This window comes from Tursiops truncatus, chromosome 8 (genome assembly GCF_011762595.2).
Source record: "Tursiops truncatus isolate mTurTru1 chromosome 8, mTurTru1.mat.Y, whole genome shotgun sequence".
Classification (NCBI taxonomy): domain Eukaryota; kingdom Metazoa; phylum Chordata; class Mammalia; order Artiodactyla; family Delphinidae; genus Tursiops; species Tursiops truncatus.
In genome coordinates, this window is record NC_047041.1 from 32389558 (window position 1) to 32400243 (window position 10686).

General features: G+C 31.3%; 1 protein-coding gene across 1 annotated transcript in view; it reads left to right on the plus strand.

The window, feature by feature from the left end:
• Positions 1-10428, plus strand: part of PGR (progesterone receptor) — a 99005-nt gene extending 88577 nt beyond the window's left edge. Inside the window, exons 7-8 of the mRNA XM_019923733.3 lie at positions 7293-7450; positions 10100-10428. Of these exons, the coding sequence (XP_019779292.1) occupies positions 7293-7450; positions 10100-10255 (314 nt within the window). The 3' untranslated portion in view covers positions 10256-10428. The remainder of the gene's footprint in view (positions 1-7292; positions 7451-10099) is intronic.
• Positions 10429-10686: the final 258 nt, after the last annotated feature.

Consider the following 10686-nt stretch of genomic DNA (forward strand, 5'->3'; position numbering starts at 1 on the left):
AAAATGGAAAAAAAATGTTCCGGAATCTATGGGACACAGCCAAAGCAGTTCCAAGAGGGAAATTTATAGCAATACAGGCCTACCTCAAGAAACAACAACAACAACAAAAAAAACAAATGAACAATCTAATCTACACCTAAAGGAACTAGAAAAAGAAGAGCAAACAAAACCCAAACTTAGTAGAAGAAAAGAAAGAAAGATCAGAACAGAAATAAATGAAACAGAGATGAAAAAACAGTAGAAAAGATCAATTAAGCTAAAAGCTGGTTCTTTAAAAAGATAAACAAAATTAATAAAGCTTTAGCCAGAATCACCAAGAAAAAAAGGAAGAGGGCCCATAAAAATAAAATCAGAATTGAAAAAGAAGTTACAGCTATCACCACAGAAATACAAAGATTGTAAGAGGTTAGTGCAATATGTACCAATTAGTACAAATATGCCAATAAAATGGACAACCTAGAAGAAATGGATACATTGCTAGAAATGTGCAATCTCTGGGATTGACATATGTACACTATTGATACTATGTGTAAAATAGATAACTAATGAGAACCTACTGTATAGCACAGGCAACTCTACTCAGTGCTCTGTGGTGACCTAAATGAGAAGGAAATCCAAAAAAGTGGGGATATATGTATACCTGCAGCTGATTCAGTTTGCTGTACAATATAAACACACAATATTGTAAAGCAACTATTCTCCAATAAAAAAATAAAGATAAATTAAAAAAAAAAACTAAAAACAAAAAAGAAATGTACAGTCTCTAAGAGTGAATTAGGAAGAAATAGAAAATATGGACAGAATGATTACCGTTAATGAAATTGAATCAATAATCCAAAAACTCCCAACAAACAAAAGTCGAGGACCAGATGGCTTCACAGGCAAATTTTACCCTATCATTCTCAAGTATTAAAAAAAATAAATAGGCCAGCATTCTATGAGGCCAGCATCACCCTGATACCAAAACCAGACAAAGATACCACAAAAAAAGAAAATTGCAGGCCAATGATGAACATAGATGCAAAAACTCTCAGCAAAATATTAGCAAACTGAATTCAATAATACATTAAAAGGATAATGCACCATGATGAGGTGGGATTTATCCCAGGGATGCAAGGAGGCTTCAGTATCTGAAAATCAATCAATATAATGAAGCAAATTAACAAATTGAAGAATAAAATCCATATGATCATCTCAATAGATGCAGACAAAGCTTCTGACAAAATTCAACATCCATTTATGATAAAAACTCTTAACAAAATGGGTGTGGCGGGAACAGATCTCAACATAATAAAGGCCATATATGACAAACCCTCAGCCAATGTCATACTCAGTGGTGAAACCTGAAAGCATTTTCTCTGAGATAGGAACAAGACAAAGATGCTGACTTTCATCACTTTTATTCAACATAGTATTGGAAGTTCTAGCCACAGTGTCAGAAAAGAAAAAGCAATAAATACCTTCCATATTGAAAAAGAAGAAGTAAAACTGCTGCTGTTTGCAGATGACATGATACTATATGTAGAAAATCCTAAAGATGCTACCAAAAACTATTTAAACTAATAAATGATTTCAGTAAAGTTGTAGGAGAGAAAATTAATATACAGAAATATGTTGCACTTCCATACACTTATAATAAATTATCAGAAGGATAAATTAATAAACAATTCCATTTATAATTGCATCAAAAAGAATAAAATACCTAGGAATAAATCTAACCAAAGAGATAAAAGACGAGTAATCGAAAAACTGCAAGACATTGGTGAAAGAAATTGAAAATGACACAAACAAATGGAAAGATAGACCATGCTCATGGATTGGAAGAATTAATGTTGTTAAGATGATCATACTGCCCAAGGCTATCTATAGATTCAATGCAAACCCTATCAAAATACTACAGACATTTTCCACAGAACTAGAAAAAATAATTGTAAAATTTGTATGGAAACACATAAGACCCTGAATAGCCAAAGCAATCTTGAAAAAGAAGAATGAAGCTAGAGCTATCAAGAGCCCTGATTTCAAACTATACTACAAAGCTACAGTAATCAAAACACTATGCTACTGGCACAAAAACAGACACATAGATCAATGAAACACAATTGAGATCCTAGAAATAAACCCATACTTGTAAGATCAACTAATCTAAGACAAAAGAGGCAAGAATATACAATGAAGATACAGCCTCTTCAATAAATGGTGTTGAGAAAAGTGGACAGCTACATGCAAAAGAATTAAACTGGACTACTTTCTCACACCATGTACAAAAGTAAATTCCAAATGGCTTAAAGACTTAAATGTAAGAACTGACACCATAAAATTCCTACAGTATGTTTTATTGCCTATGTTTGGCAGTATGCTCTTTGACATTGGTCTTAGCAATATTCTTTGGATCTATCTCCTCAGGCAAGGCCAACAAAAGCAAAAATAAACAAATGGGACTACCTCAAACTAAAGAGCTTTGCAATGTGAAGGAAACTTTCAGCAAAATGAAAAAGTATCTTACTGAATGGGAGAAGATATTTGCAAATTCTATATTTGATAAGGAGTTAGTATCCAAAATGTACAAAGAACTCATACAACTCAATATCATAAAACAAACAACCTGATTTAAAAATGGGCAGAGGACCTGAAGAGACATTTTTCCAAAGAAGATACTCAGATGGCCAACAGATACATGAAAAGATGCTCAATGTCGCTAATCATCAAGGAAATACAAGTCAAAACCACAGTGAGATACTACTTCACACCTGTCAGAATGGCTTATCATTAAAAAAGCAACAAATAACAAATGTTGGCGAGAATGTGGAGAACAGGGAACCCTTGTACACCATTGGTAGGATTTTAAGTTGGTACAGCCACTATGATAAATAGTATGTAAGTTCTTCAAAAAATTAAAAATAGAACTGTCATATGGTCCAGCAATTTCACTTCTGGGTATATACCTGAAGAAAACAAAAACACTAATTTGAAAAGATATATGCATACCACTGTTCATTGCAGCACTATTTATAATAGCTAAGATATGGAAGCAATCTAAGTGTCCATATATATATGTCCATAATTTTATATATATATATATATATATATATATATATATATATATAGGGCAATATATAATGGAATATTACTCAGCCATAAAGAAGAAATCTTGCCATTTGCAGCAACATGGATGGATCTAGAGGGTATTGTGCTAAGTGAAATAATTCAGAGAAAGACAAATATTATGTGATCTCACTTACATGTGGAATCTAAAAAACAAAACAAACAAAACAAAATGAAAACAGACTCATAGATACTGAGAACAAATAGGTGGTTGCCAGAGGGGAGGGGATAGGGAGCAAAATAGGTGAAGGGGATTAAGAGGTACAAACATCCAATTACAAAATAAATAAGCCAGGGCATGTAATATACAGCATAAGCAATATTGCCAGTAATATAATAACTTTGTAAGTAATAACTTTGTATGGGGACAAATGTTTTCTATACTGATTGTGGTGATCATTTCATAATGTATGCAAATGTCAAATCATTATGTAGTACACCTGAAATTAACATATTGTACATCAACTATATTTCCACAAAAATTTTAATTAACTTGAAATAAATCAAAGAACTAAATCTAAGAGCTAAAACTATGAAACCCTTAGAAGAAAACAGAGGGAAAGTTTTGTGACATTGGATTTTGCAGTGATTTCTTGGATATAACACCCAAAACACAGGCAACAAAAGAAAAAGATAAATAGACTTTATCAAAATTTAAAACCTCTGTTTATCAAAGGACACAACACAAAGAAAAGGCAATCCATTGAATTGGTGAAAATATTGAAAATCATATATCTGCTAAGGTAAAAGTATTAATATCCAGATGAATAAAGAACCTCTACAATTCAACAATAAAAAAATAAACCAATTTAAAAATAAATAAAGGTCTTGATAGACATTTCTCAAAAGAAGGTTTACAAACAGCCATTAAAATGCTCAGCATCACTAGTCATTAGAGAAACACAAATAAAAAACACAATTAGATACCACTTCACACCCGTCAATATGGTTACTTACTCTCAGTAAAACAAAATATTATACTAGAAAAGAAAAGAAATCATAGTAAATGCTATATGACTTGACTGTAGTAGTATTTTGCATAGCTAAAGTAGTAAACACTGAATATTGATCTAACCAATATTAGGAAAATGATATTAGGAAGAGGAGGAATAGGAAGTTCTACATGTGTGAGTGTGTTTGTGGTGTGGGGGTAATAGTAGATCTGGAATATGGAAATAGAGCTACAGCCCCATTTTCCATACTGGAAAGTCAAAAGTTAAAAATAAAAACTCAAGGATCAGCTCTATAAGGATGTTATTTAAAGCTATGGAAGGAAAGATCAAAAGAAATAGTTGAAGTAATTGAAAGTGTTTGCCTGGAGCATGGCAAAATTTGGATTGCCTGGGCAGTACTCTTTGCCCTAATAAAGTTACAAAACTGATTAAATATTTTGAAACTGGGCTTTAAACCACAGACTGAGAAGAATATTTAAAATACAGCTTAGATCACTATAAACAAATACAAAACAGAAAAAAAAGTCACTAAAAAGCTTAAGAAAATTGTTCAACCTCACTAATAATTAGAGAAGTGAAAATGAGATGGTATTTTATTTTTCTCTATAAAAAGCAAAGATTACCTAAAATGAAAATACTCAGTACAAAGCACACAACAGTTAACTAGTAAGAAGTAGTTTAGAAATGTATATTATCTGTGTTAAGACAGGTAATACCTTTTACTCTAATAATTCTACTTCTAAGAATATATCCATAAAAAATAAGACATTCATCATAAGTATTGTTTAGATTAGTAAAATATTCCAAATGTCAAATGATAAAACAATTAAATAAATTGTATGTCCTACACATTTTTGTGATATGAAATTTTATGTGTGAATTAAAACGTTCATTTTTGAAGAATTTTGAATGATATAAGTAAATGTTCTCAATATAATATTAGGAAATGTCCTGAAATATTGGATTGTAGGATCTCAGGTGACTTGTAATTTTCCATGTATTTTCTGTATTTTCTAAAATTTTTCCAATGAATACACATTATTTTTAAATTAGCTAAACCAAAAAAAAGTATTCTTTTTTTAAAGTATTCTTATCTAAAATAGCATCTGGCTAACTGCCCTTCACTCACTCTCTCCCACTTGCCACTAATATATTTACAAGAAATCCTAAAAACCCACATGTGGAATCAATAAGAATCTGAGAGAAAATTCTCCAATCATGTAATGCTGGGTGTAATAATTAAGAAAATAATGAATTAATGTAAAGAGCTCAAAGGAAATAGAAATTTTTTGGAGAGCTGGTTCATCATAGATCTGAAATCTAGGGAAGAGAGTAGGAGAGGAGGATAATTTTCAGAGATATCCCAGGAGCATAGGATGAGAGCCTAGTGATTAGATTATCATATCCTAGGAGCATGTTGTTAGTGTTGATACTAAAAGAATGAGGCAGTGTGGAATTAGGCCCGCTTCTCTTGTAAAGAGGATAATTGGTTCAAGTCTGGTTTATCCATTTAGATGGATAGACTGAGGGCTTTGGGTTACTAGTTTTCCAACTCTTTAAAGCCCAATGAAAAGACAGTACTTCAGTAATCAGAAGAAAAAATTATTTTACAGTCATGTTTAAGAGTGATAGAGATTTGAGGATTGGTTGGGAAGTGTAAAAAGAGTTATGGATGTTTAAAATAACTGCTATAGGGATTTCCCTGGTGGTCCAGTGGTTAAGACTCTGAGCTTCCAATGCAGGGGGCATGGAACTAAGATCCCACATGCCATATGGTGCAGCCAAAAAAAAAAAAATTTTTTTTTAAGTAATAAAAGGTTAAAATGGTAAATTAAAAAAAAAATAGCTGCCATATGAAGTAAAGGGACAAGATCATAGATACACATAGCATATACATACAAATGTATGTACAACAGTTAAGTTTTCAATTGGAGCAAAAATCTCATATTGCCAATTTAGATTACCTTTCTAAATCCCTTTTATACTCAGGATGTGAGCTCTTGAAAACTCAAAACCAAAGAATTAACTTTTGGTTTCTATCGGTTTGTTATCTGCAGCCATCTTTTTTCCAAGGGAAGTGGAAGCCAAGGTCTGATTCGGGTAGACGGAATAAAGTAGGAGTTTTTGAAAAAGGATTATTTATTTCCCTTTGCTGGACACATATGGTTGGCTTTGCTCAAATGAAGTACACTTCTCTATAGAAATACTGCTAAGGGTCAAGATCATAAATCCAGAGATTATGTGATTTTTCTTTCAGCAATCTGGATGTAGTTGCAGAAAAAGTCAGAAACTTCACTTCAGTTTGAAGATTTGTTTGTAGGACAAGTGAGACCAAAGTAAAAGAAAACAAGGAAATTGGGAGTTCTGGTAATAGAGTTGCTAAAGAAATCAACCAGGACATCTCAGACAAGTGACAACAGAAGGACCGAAAAGATTTAGGAGAAAAGCAATAGGTAAATTTACTATGTAGTGAAAACAAGAGAACTAGTCATAAGAGTAGGAAGTTGTGCCCAACATTTTGATGTATGAATTAAAGATTTCAGAGGTAGATATATAAATTACCAGTTAACATCATAATAGGAATGAGAGGCATTCTCAGTAAAATCAGCAACAAAACAGGGGTATTTACCATTACTATCATTTTTTAATATTGTTCTGGAAGTCTTAAACAATGCATTGAACCATGAAGCAGAAATGAGAGCTACAACTGTTGGAAAAGAGAAAATGAAGCTATTATTTGAATATAGTATTGTCTTATACCGAAAAAAAAATCAAACAAAAGCTGTTAGATTTAAAAATATAAATAAATGAATAAATAAAATAGAGTAAAACCAAGTGGCTGAATATAAGAGAAAATTCAAATATCAATGGCTTTCTCTCATATCAGCAGGAAGGAGACAAAGACAAAAAAGATCCAGCATACATGTAGTTGTAAACTAAATCAAACTAAGTATTTTAGACAGGAATGTAGAATAATGTCAGGTGCTCTTTTGAGCAAATGCTAATAGCTCTAAAATAGGTAAGCTGAAATGTTCTTTAACTTACCTAGTTGTTCTTATCATATTCTTCAAAAGAACTAGAAGTTTACATGTTCTAAAACTTTTCCTATTTAAGATGTTTGTATCTAGAGTTGCAAATCAAAATAAATCATTATACAGCTCAGAAATTTATATTATAAACTGCTAGTGTCATCTTTTTTAAACATAACTGCCACTTGTAATTATCTTCTTGAAGTTCCTTTGGAAGGACTAAGAAGTCAAAGCCAGTTTGAAGAGATGAGATCAAGCTACATTAGAGAGCTCATCAAGGCAATTGGTTTGAGGCAAAAAGGAGTTGTCCCTAGCTCACAGCGTTTCTACCAACTTACAAAACTTCTTGATAACTTGCATGATGTAAGTATTTTGCTTTCTAGAATATTAATGATTATTTTCTGAATTATATCTATAACTTCTTAAATGTGAAATATAAATTTTACTTCATGTGTTTTCTTCAAATTTATATTTGTACTTACATTTTAAAAACCTGCATCATACTGCTCAGAATTTATATTATGCTTTTTTCATTTTCAATGTAGATCACCCACATATCCTTTTACTAGTATTTGTATAATTTGAGAGTAATTTAATGGTTGATAGGAATTGTGATATATTTTTCTGAATATGCTCTCAAATGTTTTTGTCTTAAGCTAGAAAAGATTTTATGTATACAGGAAAAGCAAAGATATGGTTGTGGAGAATAAGACTCTCATACTATTTTGGATGGAGTTATAAGTCAGTAACAATGCTAATGGACAATCTGGCAGCATGTAGCAGTAGTTAAAGTTTGTGTGCTTTTCAAATTCCCACTTTTTAGGACTTATCTTAAATAAATAATTAGACAAGTATTTAAGATATGTATGCATCATTCCCTATACAAGAGGAAAAAAACCCTAGAAATACCTGACACCAAAACTGGGTAAATAAAATAAGATATATGGGGTTAGTCGAGACATATTGCATACAAGCTTTTTTCACTACTGTGTTCAGAAACCACACTAAAATAACAACAAAGCATAAAAAAACCCTCTACTCACCAGGTCAAATTTGAGGCCTCACTGCTGAATATGAACTGACAGCCAAGATTATTAGCTATCTAGATAAAGCCTCTAAAACGTAAGGCAGAGAGCAAAATAAACAGGAAAAAATGTAACTTAAAGGAAAAAGCAAGAGTGCAGAAAATAGAAGAAAGCTTCAAAAAATTAAGATATTCAGAGAAATAAGAATGATTTTTGCAGCAATGAAACAAGAATAGAAAACATTTAAAAAGGAACATTTAGCAAGAAAACACTTTTGGATAATTAAAGAAGAGCAGAAATTAAAAATTCAATATAAATATAAAACTCAGGAAATATAAATCTCAGGAAAACCCAGAAAAATATAACAAAAAAGATAAAGATATGAAAAAGTAGAGAGATAGCAAATTTAGGGGATTAGTCCATGGGGTTCCATTCTCCAGTTAGTAGTAATTTCCAGAAGAAACAAGAGAGAAAATCAAGGCAAGGAAATTATGTAAGAAATCATAAAAGAAAAGTTGCTAGAACTGAAGGATATGAGTTTTCTGAGTGTAAGGGCCCAGTATACAGGCACAGCACAACTGAACCAAGGCACATTGTAAAATTTCAGCATACCTGGAATAAAGAGGGTATCATAAAATATACCAATGAAAAAACAAATAAGTCACATCAAATCATCAGGATTCAGAATGATGTTAGACTTCTCAATAGCAGTACTGGAACCCAGAAAACAATGGAGCAATACCTTCAGAATTTTCAAGGAAAGAAAAATCTTCAACAAGTTTTTTTACCAGCCAAACCATCAAACAAATATGATGGCATCATAAAAGTATTTTCAGACTTGAAAGATCTCATAGAGATTATCTCAAATACAAACTTTCTCAAGGGCACCTGCAGGATTTCTTACAACAAAACACTGGAGTAAGCCAAAGTAGAAGATTCAACCCAAGAGAGATGCAAAGGGGTGTCCCAGCACACTAACTAATGAAGAGGATTTCAGGACACTAATACCAAGAAAAAAATGGAACTGAGCTATTACCAATTGCATGAACATATTGAAGTGAGTCTTTACAATTCTGTCAGAAAATTTGCCTATGGCTTTGTAATATAGAAAAAACAAAGGAACAGAAACATAAGGTGATTAGCCCTAGCAAAATTAAAGTAAGTCATATAACAAAGAAAATGTAATCCAGTAAAAAACAAAAATCTTTGTAATATAAATGTTAGATATCGATTTAGCCAAAAATTGAGATATAACTATATAGAGAATGGAGAGAAGAGAAAATGTGTGTAGTTGGGGAGGGGGGTATATAGTACAAGAGAGCTAAATACTCATTTAATAGAAACTTAATCAATAATGTAAACTTTGGAAAATAAAATTTATTAGAAATACACAGATAAATATCAAATGACACAGGCTAAAGAAGTTTAAAGTGGTTACATCTGTGTTGTTGCTGCTGTTGCTTTTGTTGGTATAGGTCTTCCAGTACTAGCTGACTTTCAAAATTATGTACATGAATTACTTTGACAAAATTAAAATTAGATTAAAATGGATTATGCTGGGTTGTTTGTACTGAAATAGAAGAGTCTATATATTGTCTATATGTTGTTATATGAAAAAGCTGGATTAAGAAATAGACTATAAAATAATTTCATTTATGGAAATATATATGCATGTGTGTATATTATGTGTATACCTGAGTATGTATTAAAAAAAAACCTTGAATATACCAAAATGTTCACACTGGTTATCCTGTGGGATTACAGAATACTTTCATTTCTTTAAATCTTTCTATATATTAGGATATTTTGTCATGAGTATGTAATATTTTACATATTATGCTAGAAAGTGGAGGGAGATGTTTTCAGTTCGGTAAGAAAAAAACATCTTAAGTATTTCTATTATTAAAAAAATAAGCTGCCATGTTTGTATAGTATATGAATATATTATTTTTCTTACATGTTTCTTATCCATTTGTTAAACCAACAGCTTGTCAAACAACTTCATCTGTACTGCTTGAATACATTTATCCAGTCCCGGGCACTGAGTGTTGAATTTCCAGAAATGATGTCTGAGGTTATTGCTGCACAATTACCCAAGATCTTGGCAGGGATGGTGAAACCTCTTCTCTTTCATAAAAAGTGAATGCCATTTTTATCTTTAAAAAATTAAATTTTTTCTGTTTTTGTTTTGGTCAGGATTATGAGGTCTCGAGTTTTTACAATGTTCTTCTCAAAGCCTTACATTTATAACATATCGTACTGTGTAAATTTCAGATAAAAGTTGTGAGGTTTAATTGATTTCCTCTATAAAGCATAATTTGAATTTTTAGTGTTTTCGTGTACCCATATTTTCTTTTAGAGTTTACAAGATTGAAAAAGTATTAGGTTGATTGTTAAAGTTAATCTTATTCATATCATTTCATACCATTTAGGTGAGATTTTTAACTTTCACATATAACAAATCTTCTACCGTAGAGAAAAAAAAAATCTTATACATAAAAATAAAAAGTTATTATATGTTCTTTCTATATAGCTCCCTTTGGTTCCCTAATTATATTTACAAAAATGAAACCT